Genomic DNA, 23,993 nt, shown 5'->3' on the forward strand with positions numbered 1-23,993 from the left:
TCACCCTCAGTTTCGCTGGAAAGAGCATTGCGTATTTAAGTTCTCGATTGCGCAGCTCTCATTTGACTTCTAAAAAACGTTGGCGCTGCTTCGTCACAGCCGCTGTGTAGTCAGGGTATAGGGTCACGGTACTGCTATCCACTCGCAGTGGGGGGGCAATTAGTGCCGCCTGTAAAATTGCATCTCGGTCTCTGAAATTGAAGATGCGAGCCAGAATAGACCGTGGGGGGCTGCTTGAAAATGCACCATTTTTTAACTCTTTTTTCAAAATTTTCACGGGGGAAGAACCACCCCTAACTCCCCTTAGGTTGTTTGGGCTCGCCCGCTACGGTGCAGTATGACAATCATTTTACGCCCCGCCACTTTCAAATGTCACCGTCCGCCACTGGCCTGCAGCCACAACCTGAAGCTTCCCCCCGACCGCGACTGGAACTGGTACGAAGAACAGATGACAAAAGACACCCCTGCCCCGACGGCCCACGTCTTGGGTGACCCAGCCGACTGTGTCCAGGCATCCCCCAAGAACCCAACTTACCTCTCCAGCCGGTGGTCGCCTTCAAGAAGTCTCCCTGCCCAAGCCTGCAGCCTCTTTGCTGACCCAGAGGTCTCCACTGGAATCAACATGGTCCCCGACGTCTTCATGGCACACTGCACACGGCCGCACCTGTGCCGTAGGTGGTGCAGCTCCCACGCTGATTGTAGGCCCCTGCAGTGCTGACCTTAACCATAGGAGCTTTGCTCCCACACCAGAGAGGCCTGCTCGCAAGCAGTCCCTCACCAAAATCTCCTTACCCCCATTGGCTAACATGGGGCCCCTGCACTCTGTACCTGGCCGCCCCAGTGCTGCTGATGCAACTCGAGTGCCTACATAGACCTTGGGAAACCTTGGTACTACCCCCAAAACTCCCACTCGTAAGTTCCTTACTTACCTGAGAAACTGCTAACACTTTTCCCCCACAGGAACCAATGTTGTGATGTTTTGTTCCTGAAAATGTTGTGTTGAGCTGAACTTTGTATGAAAGAAAAAGTAACTAAACTGCAAACCTTAAAAAGTCTTACTTACCTGTGAGAAATACCCGGTGTGGTATCTAGGGATACCACCCCAAGTAGTAATTTAAACTGTTTTGAAAGCCAATACAAACCTGTAATGATTGGAAATTCAACCACAAATGCACTTCCCTGTAAAAGTCTTGCATTTGAGTGTATATTTTGCTTACCTGTGCCAAGTCCTGCTTGGTTCTAAAAATAAAACATAAGTATACCTTTTTTTATACTTACCTAATTGGTTGGATTCAATCTCCGAGTGTGTGCTATCAGTCTTGAGAGAGTGAATACAATAAATGCTTAACACACCCTCTGGATAAGCCTAACTGCTCACCCACACTACCACAAAGGATGCTGTTGGTACTTACCTAATTTAGCCTCTGCTATACCTCTGTGGACTCCCTGGACTCTGGGCACACTATACCCTACTTTGGTATAGTATATACAGAGCCAGCTTCCTACAAGGGGGTCCTGTGAGGTCTTAAAGGCATGGTGCTAATTTTGTAGCCTATTGGCTAACAATGCCTCTCATTCCCTTGCAGTTTTTTCCTTTTCGAAGACGCAACTCTCCATCTCGGGGTCGAGCGTGACCCGTGACAATAAAGAAAGCCATATCGCACATCCTCGAGTACGTGCCTTCTTCCTTGCAGGAGTGGGATGTTATATATATATATATATATATATATATATATCTATATATACATATATGTATATATATATATACATATACGTATATATTTTTGATAGAAAAACAGACATTTGAGGTGAGCAGATCTAGAGTGTCGCTGGTGTTGAGAGTGCTCCATACAGGAGCTGCTTTCCACCTAAACTTGAGAACTACCCAGAGTTCTCTGCTTCTTTTTTGTATATATATACACATATATATATATATACACATATATATATATATATATATATATATATATATATATATATATATATATATATATATATATATATATATATATATATATAAAACACATTGTAATTTGGCAATTTCTTGCCCTTTTTCTTATAGGCAGCAGAGTGATATATATAGATATATATATATATATATTCCACAGCAGGATCCCAGGGGTACCTCCATTCAAAGAAAGGCGCAACACCAGGAAACAGACTCCAAAGGCAAAGTTGAGAGTTAAATGATGATTTATTCAAGCATCAAGTGTCCAAATGACACGTTTCGGCAGCCAGACATGCGGCCTTGATCACACATCAGCACCTACCTGGTTCAGGTGAATTCTGGGACTCGCAGTTCTGATGGACTACGGGTGGTGAGCGGACATTGATTTGGGGCGGAGCGAGTTCCCGCCAATGGGAAAGAGGCAGGATTGTTTAAAACATCGGTGTGACAAGCCTCCTGAACATTTAGGCATCTGACGAAGGCTGACTGAGCCGAAATGCATTATGCCGCTTATTCAATAAAGAAGTTTCCTTTAATCCCCACTGAGGACTCTGCTTTTTCCTTGGAGGAGTTTGCTGTGACATATTATACGCGTCAGCCAGAGACGCGTTACGGAGGCCCCCGTTCCGCAAGTTGGCCCGGATATCACTGGTTCCTGCTGCTGTGACATATATATACATATATATATTCACTGAAAAAACCATAGGTTTCACACATGTTATAGTTAGCGGAAATTTTACTGATAAAAAACCAATGAAATTGCCCCGTTATAGTTAGTGCTGGCAACTATAACTCACGCGACCGCAATCCTCTGCTGATGCTAATACTGTATTTAGACACTTATTTGCCCATGTCTTCTTCCATACATTTTTAGCTATACATATATTACAAATATTTTTTTTTATAAAGACACATATGTCATCAGCAGAAGATTGCGGTCGCGTGAGTTATAGTTGCCAGCACTAACTATAACGGGGCAATTTCATTGGTTTTTTATCAGTAAAATTTCCGCTAACTATAACATGTGTGAAACCTATGGTTTTTTCAGTGAATTTGCAAGGTTTTTTAAATGCTAATTCCTAACTATAACGTGTGTGAAACCTATGGTTTTTTCAGTGAATTTGTACGGTTTTTTAAATGCTAAGTTACTTTACGCCATTCGAGGCGTGCGCGCCCACTTAACGCAGTGCGTTCCGTGCACGGTTTTTATCAACTTTAATAAGCCCTGTACATTTGGTGGCCTTCGGCCACCAAAAGCACAGGGGGTGGGGTCAATGTGGATAGTGTTTTTTTTATTTCGATTTTATAATTTCATGTTGCCAAAATATAGTTTTTTTACTGATGTAATAAGCCCTGTACATTTGGTGGCCTACGGACAGCAAAAGCACAGGGGGTGGGGTAAGTGTGGATAGTGTTTTTTTTATTTCTATTTTTTACCGTACGCTTACGGTAAGCGTACGGTAAGCGTACTCGGCGAAATTGCCGAAAAAAAAATAAAACCGTTTTTGCTCTTGGGGGATGTTTGGGGACTCCCTCAACATGACTATGTGGGAGGGAGTTGTCAAAACAGCCCCGTAACATGTTTTTGGGCATCATGTTTGATAAATAACACTCAGTGCGAGAGACAAAATGGCGGACGCCGCTTCCTGGTTTCGGCCGATTCGAATGTTTACTAAGATCTAAGAGCCAATCAGAATCGCGCTCGCGCACGCCACCGTACGCGTACGGTAAGCGTACGGTAAGCGTACCGTAAGCGGGCTCAGATATATATATTGATTTAAAGGCTATTTTCTCAGAATCTACTGAACAGATTTACACCAAACCTACAAAAGGCACTTCCTTGACATAGGGACTACCTCTCTGCCAAATTTCTAGTAATTCTGTTCAGCCGTTCGGGCTGTAGCTCTGTCTAAAGGTCCTATGGAAAAATGCATGGGAAAAACGCGTTTTGGGACCCCCCTTTTATCTCAGCCCCCGCTTGACGAATCCCCCCGAGACTTTCAGGGTAGGAGCGGAGCGTAGCGCCCCACCTATTTTGAGAAATTCGCGAGGATTCATCGACCGGCGCCAAAGTTATTCAAAATAGAATGTTGCGGATTTCCTATGGAAAAGGGGTCCTAACTATAACTACCTACTGGCGACCGCCAGTAGGTAATATATATAATAGGCAGCAGAGTGATACATATATATATATATATATATATATATATATACACCATCCTGCTCCAAAAGAAGAAGGCACGCATACTCGAGGCTGTCAGGATATGGCACTTTTCCTTTTCTCGGGTCTCCCTCGACCCACAACCAGAGAGAGGCGTTTCGGCTTTGCAGAAGCCTTTTTCAATCTGCATATATATATGTTCACAGAACCCCTCAGATAAAAAGAAGTTTAGAGGCCACTCGGGGAAATCCATGGAAGTCCTTTAATAGACAGCTTGGGCATGATGCATTTCGGCAGAATTGCCTTAGTCGGATGCCGCTGTTACCAGGAAGCTGCTCCACCCACACATTTGAATGTCCTGCACCACTCGACATTGGTGGGAGTGCAATTTGGCCACAGATCACATGGTCGCATACCAACTGCAATCCTGTTGGAACTGCAGTTCCCATAAGACAACATTCCTGGGTAGGTTATGCGTGGGGAAAGTACAAAGATGACAATCCAAACTTGGGCATTAGATATTTACAACAAAGGCGCAGTGTATCAGAATGAAAAGTCCCGGTTTGGAATTGTGTCCTTGGGCTTCCTCGCCAAAAATGGCCAAATTACAATGTGTTTATATATATATGTGTGTGTGTGTTAAATGTACTATGTAAATTTAGATTTTTACACACACACATATATATTTATATATATAATATATTTGATATGTGCTCCGGGGTCCCCATACGTAGGCGGAACCATTTAGTGCTTATGACTATTGATGAGGATCCCCTGGAAGAGAACCTCTTATCTATATTGTTCACATGCCTGCCCCCTTAGCCTGGTGGTGTAGATATGGGAGTGGAAGGACTTTTAGAGCTACGTTGCGCCGCCTGTGAGAAGACTGAATCCCGTTTGAGGTGTTCAGTGAGGCCGGAGGGAGAATCTTCTGGGGCCTTGTGTTTTTTTTATCAATACAAGGTAGTACCGCTGCCACTGTTGCCGGGTTCTTCATTATTTTAATGCCTTCTTCCCCATATATAATCTATAATGGGGATGGCTCTGACTGACTTTCTCGTCTGCTCTTTAATATCACATAGAAAGCAGTTGGTCTGCTCGACAGATTGGGAGGTGCTTGATGCATCCCGGTCCATTAAGTTGTGAAAGCCTCCAATGTCCTCCAGAGGAGAGTCCGCTGGATGTGGTGCTAGAGGTGATGGGGCTGGGATGAGATAACGGTCCCATTCATCACGGGGAAGCTGAGGGTCTGGAATGTAACCTTCCTCCTGATCGTCATCTGTTGAAGTTGGGTCGTCTCTTGGTGGTGCAACTATGTTACAAGCGGGTGTCATCCTGGGTGTGAACATTGAAGGAATCGGCCTTGGAGTGCTGGGGAGGTAGGCTGAGGTGGAGCCACTGGTTGTTCTTGCACGGGTCCCGGAAACCTCTTGCTAAAGTGTTGCAACATGACCTGTAAATCCTGAAAAAGTGAGATAGATACTTGGATGTCACCCTGTCTTGGCTGTTGGCCAGTAAAATAATGATAATGTTGTTCGCAGTGCCTCTGCTTTGCCTGAGGAGCATAATAATGTGCATAATATATTTCTTCCTCTACGGCATCCTCCTCATCCTGGTACTTAACTTGGAGCTATGATGGGCTGTGAGCTGCTCTATAAGGGCCGTCCTTCTCCGACTCCTCCAGGTCCAATAGATGACTTGGGGGAAAAGGAGAAATCTTGATGGGGGAAGTAACTTCAGTTTGCAAGGAAGTTTTTGTTAGTTTTGTCATTCTTATCATCGTTGACGGTGGTCGGGGGATGGTCATGAGCATGAAGGTCGTCGATTAGCTTGAGGCTTCTGGCGTCTTCGTTGCACTCTCTGTCGACAGGGTCCTCTTCTATGGGGTTGTCGTTGATGGTGTTGATGTCGACAGTGTAGTCGGCGTTGTCTTCAACAGAGTCTTTGTCGACGATGAAATTCTCATCGACTGAATCAGGGTGTCAATGGATGACGGTCTTGACGACGAGGCGGTAGTGTTGGTCGTCGTTGTCAACGATATTGCTGTTGATGGTAACAGTGCCGTCGACGGGGTTCTAAGATGAGTCTTGTGCCTCGATCTCAACGTCGACGGTTCAGAAGAAGATTTATGCGGGTGATCCCTAGCCAAAATAGATGGAGTACTGGGCTCAGATGAGGCTGCCTCTGAGGAGATTTCTTTGTGTTTTCGCTTTTTCAGAGAATCTCTGGCCTTGTGGGACGATTTGAGGGCCTCTCTGCTTTCCTCAGGTGTCCCTTGGTCCTGGGAGCTTTATCTTTTGTGAAACCTTGCAGAGGTATCACTGTCCTCCTCAGAAGAGGTTGATTTCGGAGTTGTTGTCTTCTGAAGCCACAGAAGAAGCCTCCCCTCTCTGTCCTTTAAGGGTTTGGAGGAAACAGTGTGAAAAATGTTACACTCTTTTACCTTATGTGTGGTTAAAGGCAGTAGAGACAGTCCTTTTGTGGGTCATCTACATGTAAACCTTTCTTTCCACAGGTCTTGCAGGATCTGAAAAGGGCTTTCTTCGATGTATCAGACATTGTAGAAGAAGTAGTAGTAGCTTTCCAAAATCTGGATGAACAAAAATGAGCACTGGCAGACTCCCTTCACACATGACGTGCAATGAAAATCTGAGGGAATCAGCCTCTCTTGGGAATGTTCTAGAGGGTGCTATCACCTGATTGGTTAAGGTTTGAAGCTTGATCCTTTTTTAAAAAGGACATGGATGGGCTATCTAAGTGAGTGTTCATTGCCATTATAGCCTAGGATAGTGATACACGCTGCTTTACTATGGCACTGTGGGACTCCCACTTCGATGACGGGGAATGATTCAAGAATGTGAATCTATGAAAAATCCAATACTGAAAGAATAATGGGTTGGGATACTTCTCAGAATGATTGTCAGCAGTTTTTCAGTGATTTAGACTAAATGAAAGCATTCCTCCCAGCACCATTTGTGTGTCGAAACAACAAAACAACCACATGCCCTTGGTGTTTTGATTTGTGACTTTTCATCATGTGTTGAGTAACTAGACAACAGTAAAGAGATTACATACATATTTTCTACTCTTTTCCACAATTACAAGCTTTTAATAAGGTGGCCAGTATCACCTGTAATCTACTTACCTAGCAAGCACCAGCTCCTGGTCAAGACCGTGGGAAGGTTCTTTGGAATCTGTGCGTGCAGCAGGTGTATCACGAGATGTAATGGGTGATACTGCCTTCTCATTTTCTGAAGTCTCCCTCTTCAAACTTCTTATATGCTGTGTTATTTGATGATGGGCATGGTCCAACTGCTGAGAAACATACCAGAACTTATAATAGAAATTAGTGAAGGCTGGTAACATGGTATAAAAAGGTTATTTCATGCAAATTACTTGGATGAAGTGTGACAAGTGTACAGAACAATAAGACATCCTAGGCTCTGTGTGGACCTGTAAGGATATGCTTTGTTACATGTGGTGTTCTATGTTTATACAAGTGTGAGTTGCTGGGAACACCAAGAGTGGGCTATCATGCTTATGTAGGTGACATTTAGCTATCAAGGATAGTCTTAACCAGATTATAGCTGAAGTAGGTGACAGAATTGGTGCGCAGGTTACTGTTTACTAAAAGAAAACTAATTCTGAAAAGAAAGCCTGAAAACCAGCCCAAAGACTCCTGTCACATATATTGCAGTTTTTAACTGCCATGCCTAGCCAAGGTCCGTATAAAAATAGCCTGTGGAAGTTTCATCACCCTGAAGCTGATTTGTCTGCTCGGTGACAAGGAGTTTAGTGTCTTTAAAGGCACTGAGACCAGAAGTATCAAAGTAAGAAAAGCTCACCCACTCCAGACCGGGTCTTGCATTCTCCCTGACCTCTCTTTAGCTTCAACACTTTGAACCTTAGCAGTTTACTGCACTCCGGTTCAGAAGCCATGAGTGAAGACAGGCAAGTGCTGAGCTGGTTCAAATCTTCCCTGAACACTGGAATTCAGCAATTGAGTACAGTCACATATCTAACCTCAGGCACCAATGTAACCACTGAGTTTGTGTTAGGGATGGTCCCTGTTATCCATTCTGTAGAAGATCTATCCACGTGCTAACAAAATCTGAAATGTATTAACTTGAATAGCACAGGTACAGCGACTATGCTCGATAATGCCAGACTACCTATCATAATTGTAACTTCACTGGCGACCTACTGGATGCTTAAGGTTGACTTCGAAAAAAGATGCAGTTTTCCTGGAAGATATCATACAAGCAAAAGGGAGGTGTTCCGTGCATATCCAAGACATATCATTTTAGAATTCCCTCCCGCAGCATATCTGTTTTGAAACAAACAACATGATAATCTCATGAGCAGGGAAGGCATAGCTATGAAGCAAGGGAATCCAGACTTTAAACGTACAGAACTTTTATCCCTACTGTTTCTTCTCCCACAAGTAAAATGCACAAAAATAAAAACAAGTGTTAAAAACCCCATCTAAATAAGATCAAATCGGATTAGAAAATAATACTATTATGCTACATACTTGGGAAATGTTTTTGAAATCGTTCTGAATAAACATCTATCTTTGTGTGCTGAAGTCAAATCGCTTGATCCTAGAGGAATACCTGGAAAAGCGGCTAAATAATTCATGTATAATAACAGCAGGGGATTTTAACACTATGTATGAGCCCCTTGATAATGACAATGTCAACTTGACTGAGGAGGACTATGAGGTATGGGACATTCCGCAGCTTGACTTACCCCCATACGAAGATGGACAGAGGCAGATTACAGCTCAAGGCATTATTTTTGAGAGGAGGACTACGAGGTATGGGACATTCCGCAGCTTGACTTACCCCCATACAAAGATGGACAGAGGCAGATTACAGCTCAAGGCATTATTTCTGGAATTCAGATTAATATCAGCTAATGCGAAAAACCAAATCTGACAGGATAGGGGCCAACACTTATAATGCTTCCTTTTACTCCAGTCATATAGATTACATCTTAATTGAGCTTACTCTATGGCTATCTCTCATAGACATGAAGGTCAGTAACAGGATTGAGAGCGATTCTAATCCACTGTGCCTCTTCATGAAATCCTTATGTTCCATGTTGGTAAATACATTTAATTCAGAGTTTTTCACCAGGGATATACTCCCCTTTTATGGCATGTGGTGAATCAAAAGGTCCCAGGAAATAGAATCCGCTGACATCTTTCGCGCTATAAATGAGGTTCAGCAAGCCTGTTTAGAGCAATTATCTGAAAGTTCCCTTGGAGTACTAGGCACAGAGAAAATTACAGATATTCACCAAACACTGTTTAAGAAAATCTTTTCTCACCTTACTGTTCCAAATACTAGCTCCAGAGGGTGACTTCTAAAGCCAGAACCTGGTTTAATAGGGAGTGCAGGTTATCATGCAGGCAGCTGGGTAAGGCATTGAGAATGAAGGACGTGCAGCAGATACATCTGGCTAGGAACTCCTATAAATTGGCACAGACTCAGGCCAGAAGAGAATTGGGATGATGGGAGGTGGCAGGACTTGAAGCTGGCTTGAATCAGTAAGGACCCTATCAGATTCTGGGCCTTAGTTAAATGGGTGTGTGCCAACCCCTTATAACAACATTGCCCCTTCTGTCTGCGTTGACCACTTGTCAAACCTTTACTCTGAAAGCCCTCTCTCTGTTTCAGTGGTTGAAGAGCTAAGTGTCCCTTGTATAGCGGACTCTTTTGTCCCAGCAAATTCTCCCCATTTTAATTTAGCCGATGTAATCTCTGCCCTGGCTGCAATTACCAGAGGTAGGGAGCCAGGTCCAAATGGCATCCCAGTGCATGTGTTCCTGCAGGACTGAGCCTGCTGGTCCAGGTATATCCTCATCTTGGCAAATGCCATTGTATGTGGAGTGCCAATACCGGACTCCAGGAAAGGAGCTGAGGTCATTCCTATATATAAATAAAGGTGATCCCTCCCATGCAATTACAGACCAATCCATTTGATTGCAATCAAACATGTTTTGCACAACTTGTTTTGGTAAAATACAGGAGTGGATCACTGATAATGATATCATCTCATCTTTCCAGACTGGTTTCTGTAAAAAAATCTCGATGGTGGACCAGGTTTTTCAATTCCTCCTTCTATAGTGGAGGACTGTGGAGATTGGTATGGGGAGCATGTATGTTGCCTTCGTTGACTTCAAATCGGCTGCTGATTTGGTTTCCCATGGAAAGTTATGGCAATTCCTCAGGGACATGGGTATGCCCATGGATTTTTTTATCTTATTCATTCGTATACATGAGGGAAATTTTGTGCAGGTTCGTAGGGGCAGCCAAGGAGAACTAACCAATAGTTTTCCTATCAATAAAGGCATCCGCCAAGGTGCTTCTTGGCCCCACCCTGTACTCTTCATTCCTTAATGACATCGTCCATTTTCTCTCTAGTTTTTCAATTGACACCCCCATTCTGGCTGGCATAAAAATCTCATTATTCCTATTCATGGGTTACACATTGCTGATCTCACAGACACCAAGCGGGCTTCAGCACGATTTATCCCGTTTTGACGAATCTTGCAGGGAACGTGGACTAGAGATCAACTCTGCTAAAACTAAGTTTATGTCTTTAAAAGAACACAAGTCATTCAAGGGCAGAGTGGAGTTAGGGGGCATGCCACTCGAGAGGGTAGATCTCTTTAATTACTTATGGGTCAGGTTATACTTAACACCCTCATGGAAACCCCATGTGGACATAATGGCCCTTATACATAGGCAGATCACTGGCGCTATAGTAAAAGAACAAAAGAGCTACTTCAGTAAACATTTTGCCCCAGTGCTCCAGATCTATGATCCAAGGCAGTAAGTTCAGTCTTATAAGGATCAGAATTGTGGGGCTTCTCCAACATATCCCCCTTAAAAAGATCTGAGAATAGGTTTTTGAGAGGCATAGCCTGTTTCTCAACTAGCACCCCACTTAAACCTTTGACGCTCGACATGGGTAGGAACACCTTAGCCGACAAAGCCAGACTCTGTCCATTGCTATTCTGGAGAAGGCTTTGGAATCAACAAGAATTAGCTCAGTATGCCTTGGCCTTAAAGGATGTGATAGAGGCCGATGTGTTCCATAAAACTGATTGGCCTCAGCAAATTAAAAGGTTATTACTAGCCATAGGTCTGGAAACTTTCTGGGAATAACCCACTCTCCAAACTGACTCTGACAGCTGGTCAGCTAAAAAAACATTACTGGCAGTGAGTTGGGCAAAGTGAGGTCAAAACAATTGACTGGTCCTCACGGACGGGGAGATTCTAGATTTTAAGACCAGTAGTTTCTTGGAACCATAATGGGACGCCCTTACTGTACCTTTAGATACAGTTGTGGCCGGCATGGATCGCGGGTGGCAGGGCGGGCGCATGGGGGGATGGCCTCATGTCGCAGGGGGGACGGGGGATTGGAGATTAAAAAAATGTAAAAATGTACTTCAAGGCCCGGTCCCACGTCTTCTCTGCTCCTGCTCTCTTGCTCTCCTGCCTCCGACAGGAACAGGAAGCCAGGCTCCCTACCATAAGTCATTCACAACGCTGCAATGCAGCATTGTGATTGGTCTGAGCGCCGTGACACGGGCCAAGGGCTGGAGAGGGGGGGCATGTTCTCAATGCAGGCTGTAATGAAGCCTACATGGAGAACAGGGTAGGTGTGGGCAAACCACTCCTCCCCTGCCCTGCTCAGAGAACAGAGCAGCCCCACCCACCAACCCACCGCAAAGCAGCAGGACACATAACATAAAATGACAATAACTCTAAGTTATTGTCATTTTGTGTTTCTCACTGCTTAAAAACAGTTATATTTGAGCTTCTTATCTCCTGCATGCCTAGAGATGGAAAACATGAGGGCACTAGTTGTTTGGACATGTCCCTTAAAGTTGCCATTGTAATGATCTACTTAACTGCATTCTATTCTGATGAGAGGGTTATGCTCACAGGGCATAGTATTGCACTACAGATGGACTTGTTTTGTCCAAATCTACTTTTAACATAGAGAATATATTGTATTAATTGAGGATGATTGATCATGTTTTACTTGTATGGGTTTCCGTTTCCCTTAGATAGACAAGGCTGCTATATTTATCCTTTCCTTCCTTTTTAACAAGTCATATCAATTAATTATTTAACAGCCTTTGTGCTTTATACGATTCAAGGAAAACTAAGAAAATGACCCTTGGAGAAAAATTGTTTACTTGTGTCAGTGCTTTTAATCAACTTATCTCTGTATGTTGCGATGGGTCTTCTCTCATGTAAGGAAAGAACTGTATTTTAACATTGAAATGTATTTTACTTGTAGTGTTTTAGCTGTTTGCTTTAATGACAAAATTGGTCGAATTAAAGCTGCATGTGTATATATCTAATATATATATATATATACATACATCAATACTCGTGGGTGGAGGGATTGTGTTAAAGAAGTGAGTGTTCTCATATTATCATTAGAGCACCGCCGTTCATAACATCCAATTACAGTACAATCAGCAAGCATGTCTACAGCTGACGCGCTAATCGACCGTGAGGCCGCGGCAGAAGCCCTTTTTCTTAATTTGCCTGATGTCGACGAAGTGCAAAGTGGGAACAGTAATATTCCCAACACAAACAGTGACGTTAAATCATTACTCAAGAACCTGGAGAAAGTTCTTGCAACGGAGTTAACATAATGGGAAAAAAAGTCCTTGGAAAAGTACAGAGAAGTGAATAGGATTCCACGTGGATTAAGGGTGATGATAGCGCCTACATCTGAGAATCCCAACCCGCTCATGTTGAAGGAGTGGGCGGCCAATAATTTAGAGGCATCAATGAACATGGTGTCAATTTTAATAAAATATGCAGAAATAGACAGAGCGGAGATCCTGAAAGAAATTGACAAAGTCAATGGTCTATTAGAGGTGCACCAGCAAAAAGACTAGATAAAGAAAGGACATGAGGAAATTGAGGCTCGCCTAAAGAAGCATGAAGACACCATAAAAGCGCGAAAAATCTTCAAATGCGCAAGAGACAAGAGAGATTATGAGACGGGTAGGGTGTTTACCTTTTCCAAAAAATTTGATAAGGTCAAAAGACAAGCTCAATCAGGCATGGAACCTTCCAGCTCTGATTTAAGTTCGCTGTGTAGCAGCAATGATTCTGATGACAGCAGGTATGCTCAACTGCCAACCAATTTTACACCAGCTGTGGAGTTTAATTTTTTACGCCAAGATCGACGCCAGAACCTGCGGCCACGCAATCCTGGGAACAAAGAAGGAGAAGGCGAAATCAGCGCAGGAAACAAAGGCGTAAACTCCCGAGGCAACAACAGAGGCAGAGGAGTGAGAACCAAGAGGGGGTTCCACCAATAAATTGCATGGACAATACCATCATTAATCTTTCTGATACTGTCCTATCAACTGCGGAAGTACAGCTTCTTTCACTTGGCCTTTCTTTTTGCCCTGCCAACAGCTTCAAATATGTGCAATCAAGAGTGGACGTTTTCAATTTCATTTGGAAATTAAAGCTTCTCAAGTTCTACAAACTCAAATATTCAACAGAAGTCAGTTCAAATACAAGGCAATCCACGATGGCTGTTTCCAACATACAAGTGTCCAACATTGACACCCTCAGAGTGTTCCAATCATTGGCCACAGATAACGAGACCACACCTAATTCACCACAAAGTGATCTATCGGAAGCTGGTATTTGCTGCAGCAGTCCCACCATCAGCCCCTTTTGTCGGCCCTCTACATTTATTCCAGTCATGCCCAAGGACGCAATCGACGTATTCAGTGACTGTTTCATTGAGGAACTGAAAAAATTGAATAGAACTGTCATACGTAATGATAAACGAAGAAGGCATGTGGACATACAATATTCCAATCTCATGCGGAAGCTTAAAGATAATAACAATTCAGTTGTTAACCAGGTTGATAAAGGGGGAAATAATGTGTTGTGGCCTAAGGACCAATACCTGGAGGAGGCCCTACGCCACTTAAACGATGCTGCAGGCTACAGAAAAGCCTCCTTGAGCGATCTCAGACAAGTCAAGGACATGGTTTTTAAGGATTTAGCCCAATAGAAACGCATGGGTCTTCTTAGTAAAAATGAATTCTGCTTTTTAACAAATGAACAACCCATAACTCCGGTGTTCTACTTTATTCCAAAAGGTCACAAACAAATAACACCGGTTCCAGGGAGACCCATAATATCTGCTCAGAGAAGTCTCTTAGAGCCCATGTCAAAGTATGTTGATTATTTTTACATGAATTTGTGGAAAGTGTCCCCTCTTACATCAAAGATACTGGCTATTTTTTATCGAAAATCCTAACCATTAAGTGGGAGAGTGATTGTCCATTTATTGTTATGGACATTAGCTCGCTTTATACAAGCATTCTCCATTCTGATGGTATTGAAGCCGTCAGATATTTCTTGGGCAAACGCAGCATTCATTTGTATGAACATAATACAATGATTTTAGAGATGATTGAGACTTGTCTTATGCACAACTATTTCTTATTCAATAAGGAGGTTCACCAACAGCTCCGAGGAGGGGCGATGGGGGCATGCTTCTCTCCCAGCTATGCGTGTTTACACATTGGCTGGTGTGAGGAGCATGTCCTCAGGCGCAACCACAAAATCATGTATGACGCTCATGTTCTCCACTGGTGGAGATTCATAGATGACGTGTGTGTGGTGTGGTGTGGTGTGGCGTAGGTCTGTGGAATCTGCCGAATTGTTTGTCAATGCCATTAATAACAACATGCTCAATTTGAACTCCACTGCTCACATTAGCAACACTTGTGTGCAGTTCTTGGATGTGGAACTTTACATTGAGGCTAATAGTATCCACACTAAACTCCACAGAAAAAGTACTGCTGGCAATTCTATTCTTTACTCCAGAAGCTCCCACCACAACCATCTTATTCGGAGTATCCCCTACGGGGAGTTTTTGAGAATACGAAGGCTTTGCACTTCAGAGGCAGATCTTAATCGTTGTCAGTCAGAACCTCTCCAGCGTTCCCATTACACGGGGTTGCAAAACCAAGGAATTTAAATCAGCCTTGAATAGGGCTAATAGCCACACTAGAGAGGAGTGTTTTCAGGGTAACAGTGTGAACAGTAATCCCATACCTGTTGTCCCAACTAAGGCAACTGACCCTCCAGACTCAGTCAGATTGATAACAACTTACAGTCGCCAAGAGAACCAATTTAGGAAGATTATCCATAAACACTGGCCTATAGTTATGTTGGACATGACGTTGTCACAGATTTTGCCACAACGTCCTTCGCTAACATTCAGACGCGCTCCCTCCATGAGGGACGGACTTGTGAAAAGCAGTCCTGAAGTTAGTGTCTCTAAAACTTGGCTACCTCAGAGGACAGGTTTCTTTAAATGTAGATCCTGTCAAGCTTGTAAGTTTGGAAAAAACACCACCGAATACACCACAGCGTTTGACTCCAATCCTATAAAAATCCAGGGTCATTACACCTGTCGGACTGATTTGTGGTTTACATTTTGGAGTGTACGTGTCATTTGAAATACGTTGGCAGTACTAAACTCCAAGTCTTCAATAGGATATTGCAGCACCTTGGCTCAGTGGTCAATTCGGATCCCAATTACCCAGTTGCTCGACACTTGAAACTTGTCCACAATAACAACCTAAATGACTTGAGTTATTTTGTAATAGGGTCAGTGCCTAAATCAATTAGAGGTGGAAATAGGGAAAAACAACTACGCCAGTTTGAGTCCCAGTTCGAGTCCCAGTTCATCCTGTTATTAGATACTAGGATGCCCAATGGCTTGAATATGGGGGAGGACTTACACAATTTGATATAGCCTGGCCACCCATGGGCCCTGATCACTCGTGACTGCTTTTTAACCTGTTTTTAACCTGCTTTTTTTTTTAACCTGGTTCTTAATCTGGTCTTTAACCTGGTTTTTAATCCCATTTATCCAATGTACTGTTGTTGTGGTTTGGAACATCCTTCCATTTGCACTCAGTCATCTATTTATAGTACACTTGCACTTTATTTGCATATGAATTAGGCGTACCTTAGGCTTCACGGCATCATTAAATATCATTTAGTATTTTTGCACATGCTTATGATTTGCACAATATTTGCACTTGCACTTTATCATATATACTTTTCAGCACTTTATTTGGGTGTGTGCAATAGTGGTATATGAGTACTTGACAATTCTGAAATAATATGTAATGAGAACTATTTTCAGGTATAACTGTTGTGTATCCCCAGGATGTGGCACAATTTACCACTTGGTTAAATTGCAATCCATTTTTATTTACTGTGTGCTTGTTATCCTGGTTTTACAATTTTTATGAATTAACACTTGTTTATACATACAAAATGTTTTATTCAGTGCGGATAATGATTGGTATTATAGCCACGTCAAGTCTTTTATCTAGGTCTGTTGCTCAGGGGAGTGGTTAAACACTGTTATTCATTGATGTGGTCACTATTTAAAGATTGTAATTGGACCAGCTCATCATGTGATCAAGACCGTGGAAACGCGGTCGAAACGCGTCATGCTGGTCACTTGTCATTCAATAATGGATGCTAACTTTTTGTTTCTGCAATAAAGCACTTCAAAATCTTCTAAAAATAACACGCTGTGGTCCGTACCTGATTTTCGCCAGATGTGTGGTGAACCAGGATTGTGATCTTTATATATATATATATATATATTGCAAATCTTTTGTGCCTGAGTTTTTGTTTTTACTTTTTGCTCTCTACCACTGATCGAACACTTGACTGAACAAGAAAACTTTCCGCTAGTAATTTAAATGTGTATTATATGATTAACATATGTTTAAACAATGTGACATTTTTAAAAGTCTGGTGATTTTTCAAGTGTCTGACATGGCTTTACTCAGTTATGGCTAAACGATTGAATCACTCCCTATAGCTCGTGGAGACATTTTTATCTTAAAGATTGTCCCTAGGAATCTCATGATTGTATGGTTGCACACTAGGCAGTCAGTCTTTTGCAATTAGTCACCCCACCTCCTGAAATAAATTCCCAGCTTATATTTGCTGCGTTTCAACTTCAGCAAATTTTACTGACCAGGGGCGCAACCGGGGCGCGTGCGGATGGGGGAATTGCTAAAGAGCTGCGATCGAACATAACCCAGACCTGCCAAGTACCACGCATCAAGCATTAGACTAACTGCATTTTAATACTGGTGCCCGCATCGACGCATTCAAATGCATTAGTCACACATTCATAGCTCCGAGACACACTCTGGGGCTCATGCAGCACACCAAAAACACCCTCATATGCAGGACTTAATATCTGCGAAGGAAGTTATGCTGCCGACGCCGGGCCTGGACGACTCGTTGTTATGGTTACCTGGCAATGGAAAACATTGTTTCCCATGCCAGGAACGCAGATTGTGCTCCCTCTGTCAGCCCCACTTGGCCTTCCTGAGACCCACGTGTAGTTGCTGGATCTTTCTGTGCGGGCAGGGCTGCTAAATTAAAAGTCATTGAGTGGGGCTGTGTTTCCTTTTGTCACTGGCTGGAGCAGATGGCCTCCGAGCATGAAAAACAGTAATGCGATGTGTGTTGTTCATATCAAATGTTTATTGCCACCGCTGCCTGCCAGAGTGAGACACTCCTGAGCATCGAGAGGAGAGCTGACTCGAAAGAAGCTTTAAACCGTCGCCTCTGCTGCAGCTCATTGAAGTGCACTCATCTGATCTCTGCAGTAAGTGCATTAACCACACTAGGGCACCCTTCCACTTAGTTACACTAAACTCAAATGCACATTTTTGTTTAACTTACATTTCAGACAGACAAAAGGGTTGCAGTCCGGGTCCAAGTCTCGGAGAGAGGATTTGGTTCCGTTGTGATCGACGACCTGATCTCAGCAATTTGTTTACTTAACCTAAAGCTACCTCCGGGCCCATCCGTGACTTGCTCCACACAAAATAAAAACATTTTTTTCTGGGCTCAGCCCAGTGCCAAATTTGAGCTGGTGGTTTCCGGTGCTCGGTACTTAATTGTCAGCACCAGCACTTGTGACAGCTGCTAGCTGTTTGTGTAATTTGGAGATGAGTAGGGCAACAGTTGTTCAATAATTGAAAAGAACTAATACATGTTATCCTAGGGGTGTAACAGACACCCAGTGCAGGGGCCCCCCAGTGTTCAGTACGTGTAGGGGGGCCACCTCAGCTCATCTCTGCAGAGCTGTGTGTCTCTTGTTCTAAAGCAGCTGCAGTGTGCAGCCTGCTCTGATCTTCTCCCGCTGACCCAGGACTGAAAAGAAACGAAGTAACAACTTACTTTATTTCTCTTCAGTCAAAACCAGGTCCCTGACAAGGGTGGGGGCCCTCAGAGAGAGCCTTCTCCACAGGGCATTGTTCATCTGAGAAGGGATGAGGTAGCACAGAGCTGACTGGGGCAGGAGAATGTTTGAAGTTCCAGAAACAGGACTCTGCTGGGATGCATTAGAAGGTACAGTGGCACCAGGGTTCAGGAGTGAGGGGGGCCCACCTTGCCTGAGTAGACTGCATTTATTTTACTGGTTGGCTGCTCAGATCAGTGTGCTTCCTCATATCTGCCCTGTGCCAACCTCTGTTTCTACTCGCTGAAGAGAACCTGGAAGGGTGAGGTAAGGGAAGGTAGAAAAGCAACAGACTTGCCGCATATAGCCATCTGGTATGAGCCGTTGCTTAATTTGTAGATTATTTTTTAGAGAAAGGCTGTATTTTGATGGTGGTCTGGCTGCTTGTCAGGAGTTGTGGTGATTTAGAAGTGAGTGACTGCAGCATTAGCCACCCAATGACAGACCAGTTCAGCATCAAAACATTTTAGAGGAGGTGCGGAGAAGGCACGGTAAGCACTTTCAGCACTTGCGATGCTTGCTGTTCGTCACTCACCACTCCCAAGCTCAATTGCTATATACATATTTTCCTCTAAAAGGTAGAAGAACTTATAACAAGCATTTACAATGCAATGGTCTCGGCATTGTTAAAGTTAGAGCTATTGGCTTGCTCATAACCCCCACCACAAATCTTCAACACAACACTTAACCAGCACTCTTAACCCTCTTTATTCTCCCGATGTAGGCAGCAGTAGAACGAAAGCACCAGCTGGCAGAGTTATATATTTATATGGCGCGAACTCGCCCGGAAGTTATTGGAGCGCTTTACATAACCCCGTATTTACATTACACATTCAGGCACGGGGAGATTTGGAGCGCCCCGCATGAGTGCCGGCTACGTTACACATTCAAGCACGGGGGAGGATGTGGACGCGACCCTGGACGAACTCTGGCTTCCAGCACAAAAGTCGGCAGTGTAGCCGACGGACAAAATAATGATATAGCGTGAACTCGCCCGGAAGGTATTGGAGCGCTTTACATAGCACCGTATTTACCTTACACATTTCGGCACGGGGAGATTTGTAGCGCTTTACATGAGCGCCGGTCACGTTACACATTCAGGCACGGGGAAGGATGTGGACGCTACCCCGAGGGACGAACTCCGGTCTCCAGCACAAAAGTCGGCAGTCTAGCCGACGGACAAAGCAATGATATAGCGTGAACTCGACCGGAAGGTGTTGGAGCGCACCACATAGCACCGTTTTTTCATTACACATCTCGGCACGGGGAGATTAGTAGCGCCTTACATGAGCGCCGGTAACGTCACCCATTCAGGCACGGGAAAGGATGTGGACGCGACCCCGAGGGACGAACTCTGGATTCCAGCACACGCGAGGCAGAAAACAGGCAGCATCTGAATACAGAGAGGCTTACTCCCAGAAGAAAACAAGCACACCACTGCCTTTCTCCGAGGTGAAACCAGAAATGCCTCTGAGAAAGGCAGCGGCGTTTTCGGATTCGGGGGCGTGTTTTTCTCGAACAACACGCCCAGAGAAAAATTGACAAAAAACACGCCCCCGAATCGCAAAGAGACGGGGCTTGTTTGGAGAGACGAACCTCTTCTCCAATGGCTGACCAGCATTTAAGAGGCCAGCCAATGGAGACGAGGAGAGAAGAGGGGCGGGTTCAAGCCCCTCTTCTCCAAGTCATTAAATCTCGCGAGCGAGACTGCGCAAGCGCAGCCTTCGCTAGCCGAGACCCAAAAATGAACCAGTAGTGGAAGGTTCTTAGGAACACAAAGTGATTTCCCAGGATGAACGAAGGTGAGGGCTTCTGTTCTTGTTCTATAACATGGACGCTTACTTGGCATTAAATTAAAGTTTGTTGTCTGTACATGCAGTCCCTCCTGGGGTGTAAATTATTTTCCATTTTTTGAGGGGATGCCAGGGCTCATTAACACAATGGTATAAATGTGCTTAGATTTACAGCAGTCCATTTGGGTGCAGCGCTTGTGTTGGAGAAAAGTGTCTTGACCTGAGCTCCACGGTAAACACTGCAGAAGGGATGTATGTCATTACATCGCATACTAATACCACGCGTGCCATTACAGCACGGATATTACTACGCAATGTCAATGACAACGAAATGCCATTACACCGCAAACTTTTACCACGAGTATGCTTTTACTACGCATGCCATCACAACGCAAATGCATGCGTGGTAAAGCTATACTCGGGGTAAAAGTTTTCAAGGTAAGTGACTCTACACTACCCCTGCACAACCCTCCCCCGACCCCCAGTCCTCTCCCTACAATTACACTACACTACCCTGTACAACCCCCCCGACACTACCCTAAAACACTACACTACACAAACACTACAACACTACCCTAAACCATAAAACACTACACAAACACTACAACACCACCCTAAACCCTAAAACACTACACTACACAAACTCTACAACACTACCCTAAACCCTAAAACACTATACTACACAAACACTACTACACTATCCTAAACCTTAAAACTCTACACTACACAAACTCTACAACACTACCCTAAACCCTAAAACACTACAACACTACCCCAAACCCTAAAACACTACACTACCCTAAACCCTAAAACACTACACTACCCTGAACCCTAAAACAGTACACTACACAAACACTAAAACACTACCCTAAACCCTAATGCACTACACTACACAAACACTACGCTAAACCCTAAAACACTACACTACACAAACTCGACAACACTACCCTAAACCCTAAAACACTACAACACTTCCCTAAACCCTAATACACTACACTAAACAAACACTACAAAACTACACTAAACCCTAAAACACTAACACAACCCTAAAACACTACACTACACTACAAAAAAACGAAAACGTTAAAAAAAAACACACAACACAAACATTACAACACTACTTTTACACTACCCTAAACCCTACAAAAGTAACCCGCACCCCAAACGCAAACCCCCTTATCTCTCTCCTCTCCAGCGTCGCCGTCTCTGCTCCCGGTTCCTGCTTCCTCCTTCCTGCTTTGAGGGGCGGTGCACGTCGTTGTGAGGAAACAGCCTCAGTTTCCTCACGACTTGGATAGCCGCCATTACTCATTACATTGCATGCGCTGTAAAAGCACATGCGATGTAATGGTATACGTGGTTTCTGCCATGCCTTGTAACATCACATGCGTTGTAACGCATGCGATGTAAAGGCTACGCGTGGTAAAAACCGCGTTGTAATGGCTGTTCCCCCTGCAGAAGACCCAAGCACACAAAGCCCCGGCCAGTGCATATTTGAATGTAGCGAAAAAAATGCTGCAATTTGTATTTTTCAGATGGCATTATGTTGTTAAACCTATATGAAGTGTTATATTAGAATGCTGTCTATCCATGAGGTTTTGCAGCCCTTGCAGTTAGTTAATATATTTCTCCGGTATGGGATTGATTCTAACCTCATTTTTAGTTATATTCTCAAGTGCAAAGTGAGACCTCTACACATAAAGAAGTCTCAACTCTCAGAGAGAAATATAAGGGACACAGTGGAAGATGAAATTAGAGCTGAGCGCGCCTCAGTCAGATCAAGAAAAAGAGAGAAGGGAAAAATGTGATTGAGAAGTGTAACAATGAGAGGGGAAACAAATGTGAGAAGCCAGAGGAAAAAATGAGGTGGTAGAAGAAGAAGAGCATAAAGGATAAAGAAAAAGCAAGGAAGGAAAAACAGAAAGTGAAAAACAGGGGGAGCAACTATGCCAAGTTATAGTTTCAACTATTTGAGGTTGGTTAATGTGTACAGTGATATCTTTGAGACTGTAGAAATGCAGAACAAAGCACAAAGTGAAAACACGCTATTATAAGCCTTGAGGTGAAGAGGGTTATCAGAGTTCTGAAGACCAAAGGAGAGTGTATTAAGTATCTAGTGATCGTGAGTAGCAGTGAAAATATAAGACCACAAACCCGAAGTACCCCCAGATGCTTATATATAAACAGAGAGGTAAAAAGTCATCTTTGAAGAGCACAAATTGTGCATGTGAGAAAGAGAACAGGGTTAGAGCTATGGAAAATGTATTAATGTGCACAGAGGAAAAAGAACTCTCTGGCATATGAAAGAGTACAATAACAAAAGGTGACAGAAAGCCCCAAAGAGAAAATATAAAAAACGCCTGAGAAACCCAGAGAATCACATAAAGAGTGAAAGAGACCCACAAGAGCAAACAAGGTCCCCTTGAGAATGAGGGAGAAAGGCAGCTAAGCCACGAGAGATTTCATATGAATTTCTGAGTTTTGTAAGCCTCACTGAACAATATGTTTTCTTTCTGTTGAATATGATCGACGTATGTTGTGCATAGAAAATGATGAAGCAAGAGATGGTAGATTGTGTTGAGTGGACCGGTGTCAGTTAATAGATAAAGAGAAGGGGGGGGCGAGGGGCAAAGAGAGAAAGGTAATGTTAGACAATCTAGGGGAGAGTGAAAGAAATCCCTTCAAATAGATTGAGAGATGGGTCGAAGAAAAAACGCTGCGGGATGGATGAAGCAGGGTCTCACAGAGCAATAGTACAGGGCCCAAGGGAGGTAGAAAGTGTGAAAGAAACAAGCTCAGAGAGAGGTGATAAAAAGTGTTAAAAAATAGAAAGAAAAGAAAGAGCTCCATAAATGTAGGGTAAAAAGATCACAAATAGGAAAATGGGTGGAAGAGACCGGGAACCCACAAAGAGAGTGAAAAAGTCAAAGAGAGAGCCAGAGAAAGACAAAGGAAAAGGGGAGTAGGCTTCTGAAAAGTATTAAGACTTTACAAAAGAGAGAGAAATAATGCGGAAGGAGAAATACACTAAAACAATGGGTAAAGTAGACACACAGGAAGAAAATTAGATAAAGGAAAGACCGAAGGGAGAGAAGAACAGTATTCCCTTTACATGAGTTGGTTGTCAGTGTTCAGTGCATGTGTGATGTGCCGGATTGTGAGCACAGAGTTTGAAGCTCTCTAGTTAAGTGCAAATAGTCCACACTGATCTGATCTGCCACTGCCGTATCCCCCAACAGTGCTACCTTCTCAGACTGCTCAGCGGGATCTAAGTTCATTCATTAAGGCTCATGGGCCACTTCTGCATATTCTATAATTAAAATCCAACTCTGTGTCAGGGATTAAATGTTCCAAGCTGATAACTCTTTATACATTGATGATTTGACATTTAAGGCTCACATTTACCATCACACTAATTATTGTGAATGTACTTTTCTTCAATCTTGGTGCAATTAGAATATCTTTCTTTTTAAAATATATAAGTATTTGGTGGCATATTTATTCTGCTTGATATAATGAGGTCTTGGCTTTTTCCTAAAATGTTTTAATTCGGTTCATTTTCCTTGTAAATAGTCCTTCTTATTGATGTACACCGCTTTGCATTTTACATGTGTTGATAGAATAATATTTTAACAATGTTAAAATTTAAATATTTTTAAGAGCCCATGCTCTTTTTTTCCAGATCTTTTTATTAATTTATCCAGGAACAAACAGCTGTGAATCCGGT

The 23,993-nt window shown here is 43.3% G+C and overlaps 1 protein-coding gene across 5 annotated transcripts in view; it reads right to left on the reverse strand.

Annotated features, from left to right (window-relative positions):
* KIF17 (kinesin family member 17) overlaps nucleotides 1–23,993 on the reverse strand; it is a 449,007-nt gene that overhangs the window by 108,646 nt on the left and 316,368 nt on the right. For 4 of the 5 annotated variants that reach the window (XM_085608962.1, XM_085608959.1, XM_085608961.1 and 1 more), the window contains one exon: nucleotides 7,255–7,424. In XM_085608962.1, the coding sequence (XP_085465088.1) occupies nucleotides 7,255–7,424 (170 nt within the window). The remainder of the gene's footprint in view (nucleotides 1–7,254; nucleotides 7,425–23,993) is intronic. The other variant, XM_085608958.1, reaches the window with a different exon arrangement.

Source organism: Triturus cristatus, chromosome 1_2 (genome assembly GCF_964204655.1).
Source record: "Triturus cristatus chromosome 1_2, aTriCri1.1, whole genome shotgun sequence".
NCBI classification, from domain to species: Eukaryota; Metazoa; Chordata; class Amphibia; order Caudata; family Salamandridae; genus Triturus; species Triturus cristatus.